General features: G+C 42.9%; 2 protein-coding genes and 1 long non-coding RNA gene across 4 annotated transcripts in view; 2 read left to right on the forward strand and 1 right to left on the reverse strand.

Annotated features, from left to right (window-relative positions):
- Window positions 1-2,501, forward strand: part of lrig1 (leucine-rich repeats and immunoglobulin-like domains 1) — a 36,640-nt gene extending 34,139 nt beyond the window's left edge. The window contains exon 18 of the mRNA XM_042404100.1: window positions 383-2,501. Within this exon, the coding sequence (XP_042260034.1) occupies window positions 383-570 (188 nt within the window). The 3' untranslated portion in view covers window positions 571-2,501. The remainder of the gene's footprint in view (window positions 1-382) is intronic.
- A 2,070-nt stretch (window positions 2,502-4,571) lies between these two features.
- The window catches only part of slc25a26 (solute carrier family 25 member 26), a 60,107-nt gene continuing 39,165 nt past the window's right edge, over window positions 4,572-25,513 (reverse strand). For both annotated transcript variants that reach the window (XM_042404106.1, XM_042404105.1), the window contains exons 6-10: window positions 24,695-24,739; window positions 20,774-20,843; window positions 16,579-16,643; window positions 12,292-12,365; window positions 4,572-5,038 (exon numbers count right to left, since the gene is read on the reverse strand). In XM_042404106.1, coding sequence (XP_042260040.1) covers window positions 4,942-5,038; window positions 12,292-12,365; window positions 16,579-16,643; window positions 20,774-20,843; window positions 24,695-24,739 — 351 coding nt within the window. In that variant the 3' untranslated portion in view covers window positions 4,572-4,941. The remainder of the gene's footprint in view (window positions 5,039-12,291; window positions 12,366-16,578; window positions 16,644-20,773; window positions 20,844-24,694; window positions 24,740-25,513) is intronic.
- On the forward strand, window positions 18,312-20,765 carry LOC121891318. The gene is made up of 3 exons (XR_006094081.1): window positions 18,312-18,681; window positions 20,230-20,363; window positions 20,561-20,765. It is a non-coding gene; the product is annotated as an uncharacterized LOC121891318 (long non-coding RNA).

Here is a 25,513-nt window from a genome sequence, read left to right on the forward strand (position 1 = left end):
GTCCTTGTCAGGGCAGATGCCTTTGAACATGATTGTTGATAGATTGGCTCCTACCAGCATCTGACAGTGTATCAAAGTTGCATGCCCAGAGCCGCTCAGGATATCTCTGTAAAAACACTGAAAAGAAACACTGAGTTCTTGCTGCTGCCAAACTCCTGCAGCTGCACGCCCAGGCCTGTCCTGGGATTCAGCCTCTTCAGGAGGAGTAATACCAGCGGAATTGGCCCTCAAATACCAATTCTCACCTTTACATGTCAATGCAGCCCTATACACACATTCCATTGCCTCTGTATCCTAAAGCTGAATACATATTTGTCTACATACATGTCACATCATTGACTTGTTTCTCCCCCCCCTCCTCTTTGTCTGTCATGTTCATCAGTGAGCAGAGCGGGACAAACGCCGGCGTGCTCTCCATCACAGGAGGAATCCTTCCACAAGCCGGTGAAGCTGACGAACCACCTTGACAGTGACTGTGAGCCTGAGCTCAGGCAGACTCTGCTGTCCAATGGACACACCCTCAGAGCCTCTCAGCATGAGAGCGCCCCCCTAAGGAGAGCCAGCGACTAGCAGGCGCTCCGTCCAGCCCAAATCGTGGACTCGCATTAGCTGAGTGGACTTCTTTTTTTTTTTTGCACTGGGAAATAAACTGCTACCTCATATCGAGGCGAACGGTCCTGAGCCTCCTGGATGTGGACTGAAAAGGGAGCGCCGGGAGGGGAAAAGGCAGGGGGCATCCGGAGTTTGAAGGTGGAGCTTGTGTGGGTGGCGTCCCATCTGAGCGTATCAGCTGTACATAGTTAAAACCTTTCCTTGGGAGGTGACCAATAAAAAAAATTCTAGCTCCAAAAAATGTGACTTGCATTTGAAGCATGTAAATGTAGGGAATCTTGTACAGTATATGTATGCGCAGGGGGAAAAAAGAAATATACCTTTGGACATTTGACTGTACATAAGAGTTTTCTTATATTATATATTATATAACTTTTACAGAAGAGTATTTGAATTTTTGTGCATGACAAAGAAAGGAGTGATGGTATTTTTATTTTTCTTCAAAAAAACAGCCTTTTTCAGCTTTTACCAACGTTCAGCTGCGGTGCCTTATTGCATGATCAAAGAAAACTCAACTTGTAATAGCATATATCAAGAGACTTTTCCGTGAGAGATACTGGTACACTCTTTATAGCAAACAAAACACTTGATTGCACTTGAATGTTTGTTTTCTTTTTTTTTTTTTTTTTTTTTTGGACAAATGCTGCCAACCATGGCCTTACAGAAACACAATTCACATCCATAGTTATTATATGAAGGAAGAGCTTTGATGTCAGTTGTTCTGGTACGTCAGATGGTTCAAGGTGGGGCGGTCAGTTGAAGCACTTTTTATACTCACTTCATAAACATGCGGATAGCGCACATGATATCTGCCAATAGGAATGCAGGAGACATTCCACATATTTTGTCAGAAAAGTCGACAGTATATTCTGTACCATTAAGGCTCTTCCACCTGTTTCACTACACTACAAGTTCCTACAAAGCTGCTCTGATCTATGTGGGAGAAAAGATTCCTCTCTGTGCTTTGACTGCAGTTAGTTTCTTTATTTGTCCAAGAAAATGAGTTCATAACCAAATGTGGTCAAACATCAGTTATTTGGAGCTGTAGTGGTATCATATAAAGCTGTAAAAGCCAGTAATGATCTCTCAGTATGGACACAGGACAACTGTCATGTGTTTTTCATCCCATTCACAATGAAACGTACAATTATGTGCACTCCAGCACTGACATTTAATTGGCCGAATGCTCAAATATACAATTCAAATGCTTTGAATTGAAGAAAGACGGCGAATCAGGGAGAGTGATGTCTTTGTATTGTGTCATTGTGTTACTGCTGTAATGTGCCTCAACATCCACCGTTGTGCATCACAAGCAAAAGGCCAGTATACCACCTCAGTCAGATAACCACGTTGTAACAATAGTTCAGTAACTTTCTCATCATCACTACAGTTGAATAATGTTTCATGTTTGAGGTAACTACAGATGCAGCCTCATGCTGTAAACAGTTAGAAAGATTGTGAAATGTGCTCTAACCAAACTTGGAGGATTAATGCAGTCAGATGTTCTGTCACAGTCCCTGATACGCTGGGTCAGAAATAAGCGGCTTTTCAAAGTAGTTACATCGTCCAATGTATGCATGTGTTCCCAGGTGTGCCCTTGTCTGAACTGTGGCCTTATCAAGGTAAACCAGAGGACACGTTCCTCTGGTTACACCTGGTAGCACCTATCAGAGATGATTTTTACCAGCAAGACCGATCAGATCTCCCTGTTGGAAAACTAATCCCAGTGTAGCAGGTAAAAGGGACGAGAGGGAGAGAGAGGTGCAGTTCATGTTCTGAGTAATTTATTGAAACAAACTGTCTCAAACCGTTGTACCAATGTCAAAGCTAAAACAGTGAAGTGTCTAACATGGCATTGAAGTGTCTAATAAAAATCACATTTGTTATTATTTGAAGTGTTTTGTGTGCTTTCCTGCTTGTATTAACAGAATGAAAGGATGCTTTTTTTTGTGACGGTAGTCTCACAAACAGCTGAGTTAGCATTTAGCACCGCTCACATGTCACAGTAGTTATGGAGAAGCCATCAATGCAAATGGAGCATGCACAAAGACATGAAATGCAGAGACCTTGATCTTCAAAGCAGTGAAGTATCTTGTGCCTTGGACACACACACAAAGCTAATCTTCCAACCAGGAATGTCTCCTGGCTCCCTGAAGCTCCAAAGACAGCAGGCATATTTTTTCCTTCTGCGGGCTGTTTAAAATATTTGCTATTGAGTCGGGGCTGACTGAGGGTCAGTGGCTGGCCAGAATGTGCATTCCAGATGGATGTTTGTCACTGGATGATTGACGTCCCCCTGGCCATGGCCTCCACCAATCACACGCCGACCATTGTTGTCCTACAGCCTAGTGACAAGCAGCATGACAAACACTCCCACCTGTGAGACCATTCGTCTCCCTCTGCCCCTGATCAGTCTTTAGCTTACCTCTGTACTGGCTGCTGAAGGACAACACTGAGGTAATTCACTGAAAACTAAGAAAAACACACTGAGGCAGTGGCTAAGTTATATGGGAACTGTACTTCATGTCATTTTTCTTTGTATGTTCTGTTCCAGTTCAAATTATTGTAATAATTCAGCTAAATCAAGTCTACAATCAGATTCGTTAAAATCTTGTACGAAGTTATCATAACTGATAATTGTATGCTCTCATTTTGGTGAGACCATCAGTACTTGTACAATTTGCTGAAACAGAGGGCCCACAGGAGAATACATCTTATTTTAAACATATTAACTATTAAAATGAAACTCAAAGACAGATTTAAAAGCAAGGCCAGTCACAATTGCGTCTGTACTTCATGTTGTGTCATCGTAATTAACTGTACACCATAATTACTGATACAGAGGTCAGTATAACAAACATATTTTCTCTACATATCCCTAGCTAGGTATGTGTATGAATATATTCTACTAGTAATAAGTGGATTACACGCCTCTTTTACCGTATATTAGCAAGTATCAATAAACTGAATGACCTGTCTGACTTCAGTTCAAGAAATGGTCTCAAATGCAATACAAATGAATGAATCTAAGTGTATGCAATTTGTACTCATAATGAAACTACATTTTTGTCCATTTTAGTAGAATCTAAGTGACAAATATCTATCAAAATATCATATATTTATATTTTTTTGTTTTATTAACTTTATTTTACCCATATATAACTTCACTGTGAAAATAAATGTGTGTCCTCAACACTAAAATATCTTTGATTTGGATGGATGTTCTCTCAAAACACAGCTAAGTACTGAGTGTAACATCAGTGGACTGTTGGTGCCTGTAAGGAAAGGAACTAAAGTATGTGAAAATAAGCAAACTTTAAAAAGGTTGGTTTGGATCAAACTAAGTTTGGATAAGACTGCAGTTTCCCAGGTTTGAGAATAAGAACTTCGACTTTCAGACTCCTTTCAACAAGAGCTTAATTACAGCACATAATCCGTCCACTTCAGAACTAAAAAATCCATGCGAAAGTCAAATCAGCAACCATCCAATCAAGCTAAATCAATCATTCATGTATGACAAAGACAGTCAAGGTTTTATAAAGCAGTCAAACAGAATTGGATAGACATGTAAGAAAAAATTCAGCCTCATACGTACCATTGTAGATAACCTTTTACAGTCACCCAATAAAAATATTTAACAATAAACACATGATAGATACACCCCAAGCTGTACTACAACAGCTTGTGCGGGACACATGGGGCTCTTTATAAAATTAAAGCCTTGTTAATTTAACAAAGTGTTCTATTGTTGCAGGCATCTTAAGTATAAAATGAAAGCTCTTGCAGGTGGATGAGCTCAGTTGTGCTCCAGTGGGAATGTAACAATGGTGAGATATTAAAGTGTCTCTCCCCACTGGCTCTTTAACACAGGTGGTTTGACTTAGCAGAGAGAAAAATATGGATAAAACACTAAAATGATCATGAAACCTACAAAGAACCAAAGTAATCACCAAACCTCATTCAAGAGCATAAAAACATAGTCTTTAATACCATAACTCATTCACACACATATATTGAACAGTAAAGATGCTGCATTGATAGTCTGTGTGAGGGTGTGGCTTCATTTCACCAAACCTCTTAGGGCTGTTACAGAAGTGGCTGTTAAACTCAATCCGCAGGGCACTGATGAGCAGGAATGCAGCGCCCTGGGTAACGTGATCAGCCCCCGTGGACGACTCTTTCCTCAAACTGTTCTTTGCTTCTTGGGGCCCAGCGGCGTGGAGGCGCATGGGGGGGCCCTCCGTGGGACGAGAGTGCTACCTCTAGAGATGCATTCCCTGCTGTTTCTCGACCAAGTCGGAGCTCCGGACAGTCAGAGAGGTTGTGTTGTTACAGCAAGGTGCGGCGGACCTTCTCGTAGGCTCCGAGGAAAATGAAGCCGCCCATACTTATGAAGGTGATCCTCGGTATGCTGCCTGCAAACAGGCTGCAGAAGAAGAGGGGAAAGAGCAACACATGTTAGACAATTATAACTCAAATACAAACACAGGCCGAGTATTTAGAGGTGGAACAATCAGCACACCTTCAAGTCTAGTTTAAACTGATCCAGAGACAGACAGTCTGCCTTAAAATTTTTTTTTTTTAAGTTGAACTGAACACATTTAAATCATCAAACACTCAAACTGTATTCGTCTGTGTGCACTTCACAGCAGTAGACTGTGGTTTATGATCCAGGACTGACTACAGTATGTGCACATAAATAGGAACTAAAATCAGTTTTATTGGATTATTTTAATTTAACGCAGTCATTCCTGTGCTTCATTATTGTAGATTTAATGCCATTTATATTACAACTGTGGAAAATCATGGTCTATGCTAAAAATCTAATAAATAAATGAATAAAGTGTTTCATATGCAGGCTTATGCCTGTTTTTGTTAAATAATTAAAAAGTAATTACATGATAATATCTGTTATAAGAAAATTCAATTGGTTATTTAAAATCCTGTTATTGCTCACTGTATAGTGAGTATTATGATTGACACACTGTCCGGTAGAGTGCAAACTTGATTAATGAAGGGTGAACAGAGCTGTAATAAATTATGGTTTTATCAAATCAGTATTATCGTTGAATAAACTACAAATTGGATTTTGTTGTGAGTTTTTGTGATTTCAGAACAACTCAAACAGTAATGCAGGGCCTCTTGTGGCTCGTAGCTTGAAGCACGGTTTTAAGACACATCAGGGAACAGTCATGTTGGCAACCGTATAAAAAGTCTGTGAGGAGTCTAGCAGAAGTCTGTGCTGCTAATAAATATCACATATACAACACAGTACAGCCCTTACTTTGCAAAGACAAAACAAATGTGTCCACAGAGGAGGTGACATGAAAGAAAATGACTACTGGGACTGAAATAAAATTGGATGTGGAAAGCTAGTTTTTTTTCCCCACACCTCAGTCACATCAAAGAGAACTTGGCAGCTGCAGCTTTTCAGCTCTGCTGGCTAACATACAGTATGTTAAACCATTCTGCTGAATATGTATTAGCAACAACTAGTATTAGCTAGCCAAAGCCAAAGTTTGCCTGCTGCGGCTTTAACTATCTCCTGTGAACAGACTAGATCATGTATCACTCCACTGATTGACAGTATCTCTGAGTGATTTACGGCGACTTCGTGGAAGCTGTAACCTGATGCGCCAGATGGTTTGTTACACCGAACCATCTCAGAAGTCGTCCTTGGAAACTGTTTGGAAAAGGGCAGGCACTTTCAAAAAATACTTGGCAGGTGATTGGATGAACCATCTGTCTATCACTGCCTTGCAAGGTAAGACAGATTCACCAGACCATGCAAGAATCCTCACAGGACGCCGATTGGTCCGAACCACCAATGGTTAAGACATAGGCGCATAACTTGTAGCCTGACAAGATGGATTCTTGCGTGATCTTGTGATCTCTCAAATCCAGCTGCCTCGCAAGGTAATGGAAGCCGGGCCTCGCGTTAAGGGTGCAGAGGGTCCGTGGGGGCAGGTCAGACGTGAGGCCCTGTTGGTGGAGGCACTTATGGAGAGCGAGAGGGGCCTGAGTCACAGCGACGGAGGCCCAAAAAGAAGCTGTTGACGTTGCGGGGGTCAGAGGATGTGATGGGCCATGAGAGAGACCTGTCTCCCAAAAAACCTCCCCCCCTCCCCGCTACACACAGCTGTTTTTGGGATTAGGCTTCAAGCCCCCGCCCTAGGGCCTCCCTGGAGCTCTCACCAATGCCCCCACCCCCACCCCACAACCCCCCGTCTTTCCCTCTCTCTGTGCATGACTGATAGCCAGATGACATCCACACATGTCCCTCTGCTATCCATCCATCCATTTCTCCCTGTCTCTCCGTCCAGAGACGGCCCCCTCAGCTGGCTCAGTTGTTCGGGGATTTCTCCATCGTCTCCTTTTCTTGCTGCGTCATCCACTTCTCAGACACGTGCTCGTTCTGTCCGCTCAGTTCATCTGCCTTCTCATGTCTCTTTCTGTCTCTCTCTCTCTCTCTCTCTTTGCTTTTATTTCCCCCATTTCTCTCTGTCTGTCTTTCTCTCGCTGTGTATTTGCCTACCAACACCTTCCATCTGCCAAATACGCCCCCACGCTCACATGGTCTGGCTAGATCCAAGCCAGATGTAATGGATGAAGAGTATTGTGTACTTGTGTGTGTGTGTGTGTGTGTGTGTGAGAGAGAGAGAGATGAGAAAGTGCGCAAAACTGTCTACGCACACAAAATGTCTGTCTGCATTCATCATATGTGTGTGTGTGTGTGTGTGTGTGTTAGTACTTATGTTTCTGTCCATTTTAATTTCTTGAAAACTTTTGAAATATCGCAAATTTTGGTTTGGTTTCCATCAGCTGAGCAGAGGCTATAAAGAAGCTTCTTGAATGTTGATGCAACCAGGGTCTGAAATGAACACCCGCCAAGCGCCAAATGCGGATAGATTTTCCGTTTGGTGAGTAAATCTCAGAAGGCTATCTGCCACACTGGCGGGTTGATGTTTGTTCCAAAATAGTCATGTAATAAAATATCTGGCATGATGGCTCAGAGGAAATTACTAACACGCACCATTTGTTTTTTACGGGCGTCTAAATAGTGCCACAAAACTGTAGGAGTGCTTGACCTGGTCTGAGGCGAAGAAGCGCCAGCCCCAGACCGTCTTGAGCGCTCCTAGTTTCGCGGCACTGTTTACCGTACAGGACATCAGCTACTCGACATCGCAACTCTCCACTAAACCGTCACTTGCCTCCAGTCTGCTGCTAGCTACTGTCGATTAAATAGCTATTAATACCATATCATCTCAATGAAATGTACTGAAACAAATGTATGTATATGTGACACAAAAAGGCAATTTATTATTTTGGCCAATCAACCGGTCCCCTTGGCAGGTGAGTTAATTTCAGACACTGGATTCAACATTCACAAGAGAATGGATAGAGTTTTGAAGACCTGACAACTCGTCAGGTTGATTTTGTGCTTTAGCTTCAAATTTTTCAGGTTTCAGAAATGCATCTGTCAATCTTCTGACGGGCAAAGTACTGGCCACACAATCCTGATAGACCTTCTCCAGCCTCTTTTCAATTGTTGTGCAATGAAATGAAACCACCTGCTGGGCCAACGAGACTAAAGTCTGTTCTTATTTCTCCATTAAATGTGTTTTTATATTACGTATATGATTTGGAATACGTTTGGTGATCCCTTAACTTCAGTTAGTGGACCTGAAGTTTTCATCGTCAACTTTCACGCTAAACTTTTAAGCCAACACAGATAAAAAGTCTCCTTGACATATTTTGTTATTGCAGTCTCTGTGCAGGCAGTGTCCATATGCTAATGTTTCTTTTTACTGACCTACATTAAGATACTATTTTTGGACACTTTGGAAATTTAAGATTTGGGTCACAAACAGACTTAATACCTCTTTATTACTTTTGTCAACTGCAAAATTGTACAAGGTGCCAAGCATGTCAGGGATCTCCCAGCCATCCCAAACATTCACACGACACCGCGTTTCAGAATGCCTCGACCCAGATCGGGTGATTTGAATAGACGGTCGGTGAAGAGTTAGCTGTTTGCGGTTGGGCTCAGTGACTGTTTGACACACAAAGACAGTGCACGTGTGTGTGTTAGAGAGAGAGAGAATATGCGAGTGTGTTTGTGTAAGCACACACTGGTGTAAATGCTTGAGCCGGCCCAAATAAATGAGGAGACATTAGTCATAGTGCGTTGCCCCTGCCCTTCAGCGTGCTCTTTCCATCTCGACACAGCTATCTGCTATCACCATCTGCTGAAACACAAGCCACAGGCCTGCTCTAGACAAGCACTAAGCATTACTAACACAACAATATTAAATATGATTCATGGACATTCAAAATCCAAAGAGAGGAAAGCAACGAAAGGAAAATTGTACACTCAGCAGCTAAACAACCACACAGTGACATATTTCACTCCGTCTTCCCATGTGAGAGCCTGATTGCCAGTAGTGTGAGGAATGAACTAATTTTAAACTCAAAGCTCTTGTTTTGTCTCAGCTCTCCACTAGCATTACATTTCCTGTCTGGGATCAGGCCCACCTGTGGACTCTGAGACGTCAGAGCAGAGCCAGAGCTCAGATATTCCCCTCGGCTCCCGCGGGTGCCCTGACTCACTCTGACATCACAGCCTGGCCAGCCGCTGAGATCTGTCATTCCCCTATTGTGGGCCAATCATCTCTCCTGAGGAATCTCACTAAATATAGTTTCATGGCTTTGACACAAAAGTATAGAAGAATAGTGGCAAGTTTAGAAAAAAATAGCTGCAGTTTGGAAAAAAGCTGGAGCTGCTGAAGATGACATGGGTGGAAATCTTCAAATATGTGCGAAGGCAAACGTCAGGGTGTCGTGTGTAGAAGCAGGAACAGTGCTGAGGTTATAATAAGTAGGTTTTATTTGTCGTAGGGTTTGTTCACAGGAGAAATAAAAGAAAAAAAAACACTAAATCAAAACTCAGCTGAGTTTGCTTAATATAATTTGTTTAAACGATAAGTCTGGTGATATTCTATAATCTTCTTATTGTCACCGAATCCAATGAAAATAGAGAAACCAACAATGAATTGATCACACTAGCAAGTATTGTCTGTGTAGCCAAAGTCTGATATAACTTATTCCTCTGTGCCATACAGCTCCACTGTTGTCCAAAACCTTTTGAAAACACATCAATGAGCCACACTGCCGAACTCAATGACCTGTTCCTTCATTAGCAGGAACCTGGGCAACGTAGTTTATTTGAGTCAAACTCACATACGCCATCCTGATACTGTGCGTAGTCACTAGCGTATCGAATCCAGCGCTGAAAATAATCCACAAAAAAGTCATTATTTTCTGTTGTTTGAGTATCGTTTACTCAAAACTACAGCGTCTAGCTTTTTGGAGGGAATTAGTTGAACATTAAAAAAAGACGACACTTATTTGTGAACAGTTTTTTTATAGATGTACGTCTTCAATGGGATCCAGTGGGCTTGGGCTTGAGTGCCACAGGCAGGCTGGGGAGGTCGGAAACTATTGACAGACAGACTCATTGTTGTTTTTGGTCTTTTCATGGGGTTTTTTGACAGTTACAAAAATATAGAATATTGCCAGTCTTATCCTTTAATAGTGTTTTCTAACTCTGAAAATCTGTTTTTAGTTTCTCTTTAAAGGGAAGTCATTGTGGTCCATTTTTGTCTTTAGGTTATTCAGTTTTTTTCTTTGCGCCTGAAGCATCAAATCCATTAAACCAATGGTTATAATGAATCCCATTTTTGTTTGAAATCTGTGTTATATGACTGAAGGCTGGGAAATGAGTAATAGGAAATCCCCATTGAATAATGGCTCCTCTGTAGTAGTAGGGCAATTAAACCAAAATATGTGCCAAAGTAATTTAATTCCCATCAATTTTCTTAATGTGTATTTGTTAATTAATTAATATTTGCTGTTGTTTATTCAAATTGTTTGTAGGAGAAATAAGGATGTCTGTGCTCCTCCAACAACTGTTGCTCTTTATCCTTTCTCCCCTTAATAAGAGAAGGCTTCATTACCTTACACAAAGCTTTATAAAACTTAATTATGTGTGATGTATATTGAGCAGGTTACATGAAAAGTGCTCAAATCTTCTTTTGTTTTTTTGTGCTGAAGAACCAAGTTTGTCGATACTGTAAAAGGTACATCTGAGTTTTCACACAAACTTCTATGCAGTCTTTACGTTGTTGTGTGTATTCCGTATAAACATGTCACTTTTTTTTACTATTTGGTTTACATAAGGCACAAAGCAGACACATGCTTGAGGACATGTTGCTTATTAGTCTTTGTTTCGATGTTTCCCACTGCAGGTTTTGTTTTGCGGGTTTCTAGGGGAGGCTGGTGTGAGCTGCACCGCTCTCTCCTAAACCCGGGGTCTCTGGGGCATGGCACACACATGGAAGCACTTTAGAGCTTCACTACACTGCAATTGGGCCTATTACCATAATTACAGCTTTAAAGCCCCAGCAATTTGTATCAGGCATGCACCAGCGCAACCACCAGGCCTTTGGCCCTGCGGAACAACAAGCCCCCGCCCCCCTACTTTCTACACACTCTCCTTTGTCTCTACATCTCATTCTCTCAGTCTCACTTGCTCTTTTTATTCTCACACTCTACTTTGGTTACATTAATATCAGAGGAGAAGAGGATTTTCAGGGGTTCATTATGTTGGAGAGCTTATGGTGCATGTTCTCTAGGCCCTACGTTATAATAGAGTGATACGGCCGAGGAAGATAACTGGAGAAGATAACAAAGGAGAGAAAGAGAGAGAAAAAAAAACATCAAAGGTTTCTGTGTGGTGCAGAGGTGGAGACTGGCATCAAAGAGCTCTCCTGCACATTAACACTTGGTTACTGTTGCAGCTGGGAGAGTAGGATTTAGGCTTTTCCATAGGGGCCCGCCAACTATCACCTCATTGAGATGGTGCTATAGTCTCAAACATGATCTTCATGATTGAAGGCCGGGCTGTTGCTTATGTTTGAGAGTAGTTTATAGGGAATGACCTTGGGCTGCTATTAAACACAAAGCTGAAAGAGAAATTTAATTTCTCTCTGATTAGATTCCAGCGCTGCAGCCTACATAAGCAAACGATGTTACTGTAGTTTGTGTTTGCAAGTGTGTATGTTTGTGAGACCTGGTGGTGGTGGTGGTGGGGGGGGGGGGAATGTTCCACTGGTGTCTGGCCCGATCCCAAATCAAATCTACAATGATCATTAAGCTGAGGTGCATCTTAACTAATTGATTCTGGGTTGTACACAAGCAGGCCTATTATTCACCGAGGCTGAGGGTTTGTTTTAGTGCTGGCAGTCCTCTGTGGCCCCATTAGACCTGGCCTTTTGTCCGGTGCGCATCATAAACACATCAAAACACTCAAATAAACCCTTCCAGTTGGCCTCTGTAACACCTTAATCAATACGACAGTACAGAAAGTCAGCAGGAAAAGCTTTTATACATCTCATTTTTCAGCGGCGGTTGTAAATTCACGTCCTCTAGAGCAGCGCCTCTATCATCAAACTTGATTACGTGAGGGATCAGGCCCAGTTAAATCAAATCATGTAAAAGAGGAGGTTTTTAAATGGGCCGGGATAAAACGGTTTTTGGTTTTAAACAATCACCATGGCCTTCGAACACGTCCTCCACAATCTGAACTAATAACACACACACACACACATACACACTCACCCTCTAAGCCCCCGGCTCTTCCACACATCATAGAGCACCAGTGGGATGTTGCCGCTCGCTGTGGTCGTCCCGGCCTAGAGACAGAGAGAGAGAGAGAGAAAGAGAGAGCAAATAGAGGTGTGATGATGGATGCATCGTCTCCTTTGCTTCCTGCTACTCGGACAGACACCCTGTTTAGTCTTCCTCAGCTGAGCTTCCTTCTCTCCCCCACCTCCCTCTCTTCATTCCTTCGTCTCTCATCCCTCCGTTTTCTCTTCACGGACAGCTGTGTCAGCGCAGGTGACACTTCCAACACCCACCCAAGCACCCGCTCCGCAACCCATCCAGCCATTTGCCCACCTCAAACACTGGACCCCTCTCTCTCTCTGCCCCTGGCTTCTCCCTCCACAGCCGTCAGTCTAGTGCTTTTTATTTACACAATACAGCTTAGCTGGCCAGAAAGTTTTTAATCCATCACTGGTGGAGTGGCAGAGGGGTATGAGAGCTAACCAGTCCAGTTAAGTGAGGGTGGGTGGTGGCGGCAGCTCAGAGGAGAGAGAAACAGAAGGAGAAAGTGACTAAAATGAGGAGAAGAGGATAGGTAGTAGGAGAATGTGTGTAGGTGCACATATGGCAATCCATGCTGAGGATGTAGGAAACAGTTTGCGGCGTCCACTGTAAATTTTGACTCCCAGATCTGCTGGAACAAGAGGAAGACTCCTGTATTTTATTCATGTGAGAGGTGAAAAAAAAACCCCTAAAAACAGGAAAAAAAACCCACCCCTATTCCCTCTGTTTCTGTTGGAGACAGGTGGCTGAGAAATGACTCTCCCTTCTCCTCGTCTGACAAGTTTTCTTTTCCTTTACCTCTGTGGAATGGTGGAAGGAGGGAATGGAGGAACAGGGTGTCCAAAACACACACATGCACACACACACACATGGTCCCTGTGTAACTTATGCTGACATACAAAAATATCTCCGTGTAGACCTATCTATCAGTTTTCTCTGGCTTATGTGTCCTCTTGGCTTGCTGCTTTGTTACCTGAATTTCTTACAATTATGCCAGCAAATAAAAAAAAAAACTGCTCCGTACCGACCTTCTTCATCTACGCCCTTTCATACTGTGAACTCAATGATAGTGATGACTGTAGAACAACATGTACAACATCAGCCTGAAGTTGAAATTTGACGGTGACCCCCAGGCTCGGACCGGCAGTCGGGCTAATTCTGGAAAATGCCAGATGAGCCGGCCCACCAAGTGTGGCTGCAAGGCCACTGACATCAATGTGGGAAAAACACTGACCCACTTGATGTTGGAACAGCACAACTGATCGGGGGTTGCACGGTCCCATAACTGTCAATAGGCAGGTGCAGGAAGTGGTCAGAGGTGTCAGAGGTCAAGCGGGAAATAATCAAATGAAATAAAGACAGAAAAAGTGGAGTTCAAATCAAAAATACAAATGAAATGGATTAAGGTCCAAAAAAAGGTGGAGCAGAAAAGGTCAGAGAGAAAAGTGCCAGTGCCACGCAAAATCCTGCTAGCTTCAGTGATAGCATTGATGGTCCGCTGGTGCCGAATGAAGAAGAGGAAAGAGTCTGGACAGATGAGCAGCAGGCTGATTCCAGTGGAGAGCAGGAGCAAGAAGAGGAGGCCGCTGCCGAGGACCAGTGAAAAGTGCATGACAACCTCCCAGCAGGTGACACCGCTAGCTCCTTTAAATTAGTGCCAGAGGGGATTCATCATACTGAGCGAAGCCTTTCAACTTTAAAATTCATCGAGGATAGATTACAGAGCACTACATCATAAGAGCATATTGAAGTGATCATGTTTATGGCTGCAGAAAAAGACATTCTTATGGCTTTGGACACTGATGGAATAATCGACAGGATGGATGTTTTTTTTTTAAATGATGTCAGCTGATTAGTCACTCCAATAGGATGTAGGCACACTACATGCATGCTTCTTGTCACACCCTGACAACAGCAGTGAATGAATGTTTAAATAGTGTCAGTAGCATGAAATCCTGACTGTTAAGCCTGATATGTAAACTTCATCAGATCAGCAGTTCAAACACAATGCCGGATGATTGACGATAAATAGACCTGATATTGCTTTTTGTGGCTCATAAGTGTGTATGTTGGGGAATAACGGGGCCAGTCCACATGAAAATTGCCAGGGCGGAATTTTGTTCCCAGTGCGACCCTGGTGACTCCTGCGTTTGCCACAGTGGGCTCCAGGGGAGGGTTGTGAACATGACATTGATGGCAGCAGTGTGGTGCTCTGGCAGGAATCATGCCAGCCTGAGGAGAAGAGCTGTGTTGTACAGTAGCAGCAGAAGCAGTGTGTGCCACCCTATGTGGTGTGCCAGGCATGTTGCCAGTGCTGCAGTCAGGGTGGTGTGTCAGGAGTCCTGCCCTGGAGGGGCTTTACACATCCAGCTGTGCCCTGGACATCCGCCCATGCCAGACTGCCCACTGGACAACACCGCTCTTTCATTCTGCATGCAGCAGAAAAGAAAGAACCCTCTCCTCTGCTGCTATGAGAAGGAAACTAATGTGACAAGTTCCAACACCCACAGTTCCTCCCCTTCGTCTGATCCAAACCGTGCATACCCATCAACAGCAGCCCTGCTCTCTGTCTGTCTGTCTCTCTGTCTGTCTGTCTGTCTGTCTGTCTGTCTCTCTCTCCTCCACTCTCCTGCCTGGACTTGTCATCCTTTGCTGCTGGAGGAGTTTGCAGAATTAAACTTTAGTCTTTCACATATTACCCTTTAAGGTGAGACATTACAAGTGAAAATGGAAATTTTGAGATGTAATGTTGCTTTAATATCTTCTGTGGTCCCATAAATTACACAAAACAATCATTAAAATATGTATTTTAATACATTTTTTAGTACATTTAGTCTATGCTCGCTAAATGATTTACAACATTTTTATCCCAGCTGGCTCAAATAAGGCAGGAGAGGGAATCTTTCACAGTAAAAAGTAATACTTTTCAATTTAACAAATATGGCTGAAGTTGGCATGCTGCTTATTATCAATAACAACAAAAATAGGAAAAACAATGGCGTACAAATGATGTTTCATATTTATACTGTCATTAAATTTTTTATATTTTTTCATATTTTATGGTCATTTTCATTTACAAAATAGCACCTGGATTGTAAATAATTCAATTTCAAGTTCAAAAAGTTTAAAAACCCTTACTAACACAATAACTACTTATTAATTCAACAGAATGGAATGGGGAAAAAAAACTCTGCATCTTGTTTTAATGTAACTATATCAATAGTTATATTTTGTTGAATACCTAGTACCGGGGTGTTATTGGCCATCAAACTAAAGGCCTTAAAGTTTCACTCTCATTTAATGAAATAAAGCCCCCTTTCCAGCTCACCTGTGGTGCGTTATGTGAATCAAAAACCAGGCCTTATAAAGTTATAACCGAAGCTCAGCTCAAGCCAAGTCCTTTGCTGGTGGTAAATTACAGCAGCTGCATTTCAAATAATGTTTACAGGAAGCTTTTGTACCGTGCTGTTCCACCTACAGCCAACGGCTTCTCGCAAGAGATCAAGACTGTCTGAGTGTTTTGTTAATTCCAGTATCTCATTAGTTAGAATGGGGGGTGAGGAGGAATGGAACACTGTGTCTTCTCCAAGGACAGTCAGTGTGTGTGTGTGTGTGTGTGTGTGTTTGCGGGGGGGCTGACTGGGGTAACTCTGAACTTACTACCCTTTACACACACACACACACACACACACACACACACACACACACACACACACACAGACACAGGACGTAGTGAGGGAAGCCAGACATACAGTCAAAGCGAGCCAAAAGTGAAAGAGGAGGTGGAGAGAGGGAGGAAGAGGAGGGACACCACTGCACAGAGAAAGAGAAAGAGAGAGAGGGGGACTGCTGGAGAGAACGGACAGAGGAGAAGAGTTAACAGGAGGGACACTGGTCTTCTGGTTCACCTCTCAGAGACAAGCAGCCTTGAGATGGAAATTCTTCTGGAGCAGCGAACGAGTCCTCGCCCTAACACTAACCATGCACACAAACATGTCTCCCCGACACTGTCCATAGTCCAGATCAGATGATAGATGTGTGTGTATGTCTCACCACTGTCCCGGTGCTACCTCGGCCCTGCTCTGTCCTGTGTGCTGCTGACAGTGTTGAAATTTGCTCAGGCTGTGGGCCCGCTCAGCTCCCTGCCTGCGAGGTATCACCTGACAGCAGTGTTTAGAAGTCCCTGCCAGAGAAGGTGGTGTGCTCTATGTGTGTGTGTGTGTGTTTGAGTGTGTATACCTTTGCGAGCATGATCCTGGTCTTCGCCACGTCGAGAGGAGTGGTAACAAATGCCGCCACTGCACCTACAGAGACACATACACGCATTTAGCAAAGTGCCGAACATAAAACGCCCTCTCTCAGCTCTCAGATGAGTCTTTAAATATTAAAAATAAACCCATAAAAATGTCCAATTACTTAACCACAGTTACAGTAACGTATTAATTCAGCAATAAACAGTGGAACTCTTGGCCCTCCGCTCCATTAAGTTCATAAAAATGATAATATTCCCCATCCGGGACCTTCCCCGTTATTAGACCACAAAAACCAGACAGACACACTTCTATTCCCACCGCCCCCCTTTCCCTGTCTCATCCAACCCACGCCTTCCCACACACACACACACAGACACATACACACACACACACACACACACACACACACAGGCTTGTATGCACGATCATGAAGAAAGATACATTTGGATACATTCTAGACGCTCATAAACACACTCAAATACATACATGTTCGGGAACCACAAGTACACACCCACACACACACACACATAGCCTCCTGTGAGTTTTATTGAGTAGTTACACCCCAACTTCCCTCCATCGCTCCAAGTTGGAAGCTGGATGGGCCACATTATCCAGAGGTGTCCCTGCTGAGCCGCACGGTGTGCGTATGTGCTTAAGTGAGAATGTGTGTGTGCGTGCGTGTGTGTGTGTGTATGTGGTGTGTGAGTGTGTGTCTCTGCCGCAAACATAGCAACTGTTCTTGGTAAACACATCCACATGGGCCACCGAGGAGCAATGTGACTGTAAGTGAGCTGAGGATACAGGAAAACATTAGGATCAGTTTGGTGTAACACACCGTTATGTTTTACAAGTAAATGCTGGCCGGTTATAGGAGTGGATTTAAACTTTTTTTTTTTTTTTTTTCCCCCCCAACATTCTTGGGTGGATAGAACTCAAACTTCACTGCGGATAAAAAAGACACAGCTCTTTTACTGTAGGTTGTTTTGTAATATTCTTGGAGAGCACTAAAAGGACGTATTATCCCCAATAAATCTTACACATGGAGCGCTGAATTTCAGGATCTAAATTTGGCCGGAGAAACCATGTGATGTGATGAAGGTTAAGACGCAAATCAGTCGGTGATGTAATTACGTCTCGGACTAGGCCGTTTTCTCTGTAGAGGTTCAAATGGGGGCAAGTCTGTCATAAGTCAATGCAGGGTACTGGTGGAGATATTTTGGATGATTAAACGCGCCTGTGTGAGCATTTCCAGTGTCAAGAAGATTATGTATGAGTGAAAGAGAGAGTGTGAAGCGCAATGTAAGGGGAAGTGACTGAAACTTGAGGATCCCTCTTGGACGGCAGCTCGGTCGCGGAGGGACGTGAATTTGATTCCTACTCCGCACCCCCTCCCCACGCTACCCCCACTACCCCCTTGCCCCCTTTTACCCCCCTCTCCTCCTTTTGACTCTGTGTCCTTTATTATCAAAATTACATACTTTCCTATCTTTTTCCCCGTCTATTTCTCAATCTGCAGTTCTCTTAATATACTGTATTTGTAGCCTTTCTGATTGCTTTGAGCTGTATACCCAAATACAAAAAAAATCTATATACTGTGTATACCCATATTTATATTGGTATTATATTATCATTAAAAAGTGACAAAAAGTTCAACCTAGCTAATCTGAGAAGAAACAGCCTTTATTTAACAATGTAAATCATGTTTTTAGGACTCTTTTCTTTCCCAAACTGACCCATAATTCACACCATTCCTTATCTCACAAGTGTTTTATGCCTTTTTAATCTGCATGTCTCACTCTGCCAGGCACTCATCCGCATCTCCTGTCTCCTCTTTCTCTTCTCCTATTCTAATTCCTTCCTCTCACTTTTTCCCAGCATGGAATGAGTCCAGGTGGGGTGGCGCCGGTCCACGTCTCAGCTCCTTGGGGTGCTGTGTCCTCACCGCCCGCCTTCCCCTCTTCCCTCCACCTCCATCTCCACCGCCCCTAGAGCAGCTAACCTCAATCTTCCTGGCCTGTCTGGCGCATTGTAGCATCGTAAGAATTATGGACTGAAAGCTGGAACCGTCCAACAACTGCTCCGCGGACTGGTCTGTGGAACTGTTCTTTTTTTTTTCTGTTTTTTCTTTTTCTGTAATGTGTATTTTGATTGTGGTTCAGCTTTTTCATCACGAAAAGAGTGAAGATTGGGTGGGAAGATAGATGATGTGACATATTTTTTTATTCAGAGCTACAGTACTGAAGGGACATGCAATGTTGCTACATATGTCTAGATGTATATCATCCTCTCTGGTTACACTGATACTGTAGAGCAAAATGTCCATGACTGGAGTTTTGATGTTTTTTTAGCTCTATAAATGTAGTGAGAAAAACTAGAAAGGAAACCGAGATATTTACTTGTTTGTTTGTATATGCTGTTTGTTTATAAATCATCTCTTTGCCTTTTCCTCACTCTTCTGTCTACAGCATGACTTTGTGTCAGTATCTGACCGTTTTTCTCCTGCCACTGCCTCTCCATTAACTTTAAACTTAATGCAGCACAACCTAATTTTGCCTGAAGGCATTAAACAAGATCACAGAGCACAAACAGCAGCATCCGTACACAAGTTCTCATCAAAAATTGCTTATAAAACAAAATCAAGTATCCAAATATACAACTAATCCAGCTAAAAAGAGGCAAAATTGGATCAAATAAACACCCGCACGAGTGTTTTCATTTATCTAGCTGATTAGAACTCTGCTTGAAGTAAGGAGGAACTATGATGTGAATTAAGTGACGTCACTGCACTCATTAAACCAATAAGAATGATCAGAGAGAGATGCTGCAACTTGTTCTGCTCTAACAGATGCAACAACAGTGAGGGAGATGCCAATTAAGTCCAGTCTGCACACACCTACACAGTTCTGAGAAGAGGTCAAATCAAGCGGATTAAGTGAAAACACCTGTCTGGCTTTGTCATTATGTAGAGGCTTTAAAAACAAGAAAAACTTTAGCAGGGTGCCATGTAGAATAAAGTGCTATATTCTTATATGCTTAATCAGAGTTGAGCCTTTGAATAATAACTGATATACAGTAGACTCAGGAGTGCTGTGTTTTTATTTGTATACATCTAAAGTTGCTGGCTTTTTTAGCATTTAGCATTTTGATGATGTGTCCTGAACATTAGCTTGTCCCTCCGAAATTATTTTAACGCCAGTAAGGTGATTGGCGACCTACTTTTCCAACGTACTTTGTTTACTTTGTTTAGGCAACCATACCAGATTCAGAAAAAAAGTCATTAAAACATGACAACAAGAGTTTTTGTGCTGCTGGACCTTCTTGCAAATACACCGTCTGTCTCTGAACACAGTTTATGATCAACAATATTACTTCAAAATTTTCTAATGGTAAAACAATATCCTTCATGAGGTTTTATCTTGAGATGGAAAAGTAAAACTCAAACTTTATGCTCTAATTAATTCACTTTTTCACTCTACCTAGTGTGTATCTCTCATGTTTCATAATCTGAATTAAGCCTCTCTACTGGTTGTTGTCTTTTTCTTTCCTCTATTCCCCTTGTTTTTAGCCCACTCCCTTCCCATCTTTAACTCCTTTCCTGTGTCTTTTTTCCCTCTCCCTCTTTCTAAAACCACTTCAGGCCCCAGTGCTCAAGAGGTCGCACAGCTGCAGGGGCCCATACCCAGTAACCGGCCCCTCTCATCCCTCCTCTCTCCTCCCCTGGTTGTCTCTCCCCTGATACTCATCCAGACTAAGACAGAACCATAAAGTCTGGTATGATTTTCATTGGCTGAAAGGTTTGAGAACTGTAATAATGAAACTTTTCTGTCGTGAAAACAGTGCTGAATCATTGTACTGAGGGTTTCCAATGTAACACTGTTTGGTAACAATGTTGTGGATAAAGAATGGAATTGCTTGCCCTCATTTCCCTCCATCCATTCGTTGCTAAATCGCCCTCTTTTCTTCCGCAGATCTGCTGTGCAGGTGAGGATGTGATTTGGCAGCTGAGCTCACCTTTGTGGAATCCCGCAAGAATGTGGCTTTGGGTAAACTCGTCCTGCCCTCCCGGCCATCTATTCACCTATCCATCCATCCGTCCATCTAACCATCCATTCCTCCCTTCCTCCTTCCACCCCCTCCTCCCTCTCCGCCTCTTTCCCAAAGCAGCATATAATCCCCTGCACCTGCAAAAGCTCCGCACACTGCAGCCTGCCAAGAGTAGAGCGTGTGACCTTGCCTCCACGACCACAGAGTCTGGGAGAAAGAGAGAGAAATGTCGAGAGGGAAAGAGAGAGAGAGAGAGTGTTGACGATAGAGGAGGATGATGAAAGAGCAAGAGAAAGGAAGAAAGAGGGAGGGAGACAAAGAGGGAGAGAGAGAGAAGATTGTTACTTAGTAGATATCAGACACATTGGAAACACATTGTGAACCTTGGTCTGGTCTGGGGTCCAGGCCCACGGCTGGGAACCGGGCTGGCCGGCTATTTTTGTGTTTCATTTTATCCCCAGTGATGTCATGCTACTTGTTTCCCAAGAACTGGGATAGGACAAGAGGGAGGTAAAAGAATATGCTGCAGCGCTCCCACTGTATCAAGCTAAATCTTTACACATTTTGTCTGGACACCATCATGTTGAAGTAGGTCAGAAATCATCAAAGTTGTACTACCAGTTATGAGTAAGAAGCAGTTTGATGGTTAAGTTAACACTTATTTTTCATTTATTTACATTCACATACTGGGGCGTCCCGGTAGCTTAATGGTTAAGTCGCATAGCACATAAACATATCATCCCCGGCTCGACTCTAGCTGGGGACTTCTGTTGCATGTTATATCTCTCTCTCTCTCTCTCTCTCTCTCTCTCTCTCAGCCCAAATTTCATGTCTCATTCTGATACCATCAAGTATAAAATAAAGGCCAAAAAGAAAAAAGAAAAAAATCTGCATTCATGTACAGATGCACTGAAATAAACAAGTGAATCATTAAAAATCATATGCATGTATTCCATACACAGACCTTCCAGTTCTTTAGGTAAACCTGTACAATTTGCCAAAATGTTATGAGCTTGGTACAGTACCATGAGGCATCTCTTAAAGGTAAAAAAATGTTTTGTCTGTTTTCGGCTAAACCAACCTATACTTTCCAATAAAGTTTATGTATCCACAAACGTACTTGTAGATAAAATGTACTCTGTTACATTATCTTAATATTAATATAAAATTACATATGCCAAGATGGTAGATTTTGTCATGGTCTAGTGCAGTCTTAATCATCTCATCCAGACTGCAGTCTGTGAAAGCATCTCTAGAATACTAATTATTGAGCCATCTCACTTTGATGAAAGACAAATATTTATGCAGCACAGCTTAAAAACAAATATACAGTTAATGAAACAACATTTAATTGACTGTTAACATATGGAGTAAAATACTTGAGAGTGCTTTTATGTATGTGTGTGGTCATTGCACGACATAATTATTTTGACATTTGACAATAATTCCTCAACAATTATGATGTTTGGAAAATGTATTACTTCTTTATGTATTGACCAAGAGATTACGGTGTAGACATTTAACTGAAAACAAAGCTAATTGCACATCATGAATATGTAAAATGATATGAATGTTTTTCATAGTACTTTTTGTGTCTGAAAATCCTCACATCACAGGATTTGCTTGTTCAAACGCAACTGGCTACTGAGTGAAACCACCTGATGTTTTTGTTTTCAGAGAGAACAGGATGGGAAGGGAGGCTGTCTCTTTTTCTCCCCCCGCCACTAGTTCCAGCAAAGCGAAGAGGAGACTGACTATGCAAGGTTAGTCTTTGTATGAAATGCATGTGGACAGCTGGGCTGCCTCGGGCGCTGCAAGGTATGATTACTTCTCAGGGAGAGCAATTGAGCAACAGCATGGAGCGATTACTAATATTTTCTTTGTCCATTCCCCCCCTGTGAGTTTTAATCTGTTGCATGTTATCTCTTTCTCTCCCCCCCTATCTCACACACATGTGGACATCACAAAAACCATGTGTGCGTGCACAACACATGCAAACACAAACAAGTAAACACACACACACACACAAAAAGACAGAAGAGAGAAGTGAGGATGTACAGTGTGTACGAGCTCAGGAAGTGTCATGTGTATTCCATTAGAAGGCAGATTAAAAAGGAGATTTTGTTTTCCACATCAAAGGTCTCACGCTGGGGGATTCCTCTCTCTCCCTCTCTCCCTCTCTTTCAGAGTCCGTCCCTCCCTTCCTCTCTATTTCATGAATAAATAATAAGGGGTAAACCTGGGAAAACAAACTTTTTGACCTTTGAACCTTCGTGTCAGGGTCGGACTCTGCACCTGGGCGACTTCCCACAGGAAAGAGGTGGTAGGTCTGTCTGCATGTGAGTGTCAGTACATAACGTATGTGTTTGTTATGTGTGTATTTGTGCGCGGGGAGGCTGCATTTGTAAGAGCATCTCATCAGTTTAATTGGAGTTCCCACCATGCCTCTGAGACAGAATTCCTTGAATGTCTTGCGGCTCTCTCTTGGTGTTCCATCATAACCTAAAAGTGTTACACCCTCCTGTTTTGCTAATGTTGTTTTTGAGGTCAGAACAGTTGGGATTGTGGTTGGGGGAAAAAAAACAACTGAGTAAAAAACCACAATATTGTGAAATTAATGTGTGAAAGAAACGTGCGATCCCCATAGATATCGAAGCCTGGTGTGAAAACCACTTTAAATCTCTGTGCAGTGACCGACATGCACGATTCTCACATATCCTGTGACCTGCTTACTGAATTTATGCCTGGAATATGACTCTCCATGATATCCCAGAAATCCAAGGACAAGTTGAACTTAATGCACTTTATGAAAGGATTTAGCTGCTTGCACCTCTTCCTACAGGCCCTACAGCCGTCTGTTGGTTGGTTTTCTCCCTTTTTCCTCTTTCTGTTTCTCTCACTGACAGCTGTGTTGGCTCGGTGTGAAACAAAAAGAAAAAGGCCATAACGCAGCACATTACCATCCCGCAGAGCAGATGGGAGATCATGCCACACACATACACTCTCTCAGATTCCTTCGCTCTGGCATTTCACGTTTATTCTTGTTTGTGAAAGCCCGGTGGTCACTCTAAGGGAATGGTAGTAAAAACATGTTTGCTCGCAAGTAGTTGCTTTTTCTTCTCCTTCCTCGGTAAGTCAGCTCACCTCAGCCATTGTAACAGAGGAAACGGCTCATTAGCTATTCAGAGCACCATGTTAATATAGAGGATAAATGGACTGTACATCTGGGAGGAGGAGAGAAGAAGAGATGATTGGAGAGGAGAGGAGAGGAGAGGAGAGGAGAGGAGAGGAGTCCAGATTCCAGCAGTTCAGCTCTCCGCCAACGGACGTGTCCAGATGGCCTGGAGAGAGAGGCCCTTTGACTGAGGGACAAAGAGACACTTGTGGACGACAAAATCTAACTCTTGCAAACGCACAGACGCACACATACATGTACACACACACACACACACACACACACACACACAGCTGCGCGGCGTATTGTTCGTCTTAGCTCGGCCGTTAGCTCCTAACATTGATGGAATGTTTGACTGTCCGCCTATCGTGCCCTTGAGACATGATGTCACTCCAACAAAACGCCGTCTTTTCAAAGAGAAACGGCTTTTTATGTGTTCAGGGCCACACAATGAAAAGACAGAGGGAAGAGACGTGGGGGAGAGAAACACATTAAGAAAGAGAGAGATTTAAAAAAAAAAAAAAAAGAAAAAAAAAAGAAAGAGACAGATATACAGGACTAGATATGCTCAGAGCTCATGATAAATTGAAGGCTGGTTTGATGGTAGTCGTGACAACCCATTAAACCGGGGCGTAAACTCCCATTTTCCACAATGATACAAGGGAATGCAGAGGGTGAGCCTGCTGTAAATGTGTCAGAGAGTAAGCACACTATTATAACTTTACTACGGATTTATCGCCGAGAGTAATTACTGTAAATGATGGCACTGAGCAATGGTGGAACAGTTGGGGAGAGTGGAGACGGGACAAAATAGATGGATAATAAATACAGAGAGGGAATAAAGTAAACTAGACAAACATATATGAAAAGATATAAAACGTACCTTTAAATATTCCCAAAGTGGAAACTGCACCAGCGAGAACGGGATCTGAAAAACAAGCACACAGAGTTTTCATTATCAGGATTATATCTGCATTTTGTTTTTGATCTTTTTTTTTTGGGGGGGGGGGGGGGGGGGGGGGGGTTTAAGTTTCATCTTTAACCTCCAATCTCCTGCACTTGTCATTCCTGCCACCTTTCTCTGTTTCCCTCTCTCTCGTCTGACTGCTCCCTTGTTCCTTCTCACTGCTGATGATTAATGAATGAGACGGGCTGTGGTCTGGCAGTCCTGAATGGATGGATAGATGGATGGATGGATGGATAGATGAAGCAAACTTGGAAGAAGGAATAGCGGGATAGCGGGAGAGAACTAGAGTGATGGTTGGAGTGTGAATGTTGCCACTGGAAACGCTAAATCGGCTCACACAGGAAGTTATAGCGGGAGGAAATCAATGTCGGTGCCAAGGCGAGGGGCAAACGACACACACAGTCAGACCACACACGCGCTCGCACAGCAGTATGCGGACACATGCGCAAGAACGGGCACACTTTATTTAAACAGAGACGTACGGAAAGACACGCAAAAACACTAATTCGCACAGACACATATATTTCACAGAGACACATTGCAGACACACACACACACACACACACACACACACACACACACGTGTATCCTGTCATCTTGCGCTGCAGGAATGGCAGAGCAGGACAGGAAGGAAGAGAGGGAACAAAAACAAAAGTGGAGAGGGAAATAAATAGAGTGACACTGAGTTGTGTCATCAGTCTTTGATCACAGCAACAAGAGGATCATTCATCCATC

The sequence above is a fragment of the Thunnus maccoyii genome, chromosome 3, assembly GCF_910596095.1.
Source record: "Thunnus maccoyii chromosome 3, fThuMac1.1, whole genome shotgun sequence".
Classification (NCBI taxonomy): Eukaryota; Metazoa; Chordata; class Actinopteri; order Scombriformes; family Scombridae; genus Thunnus; species Thunnus maccoyii.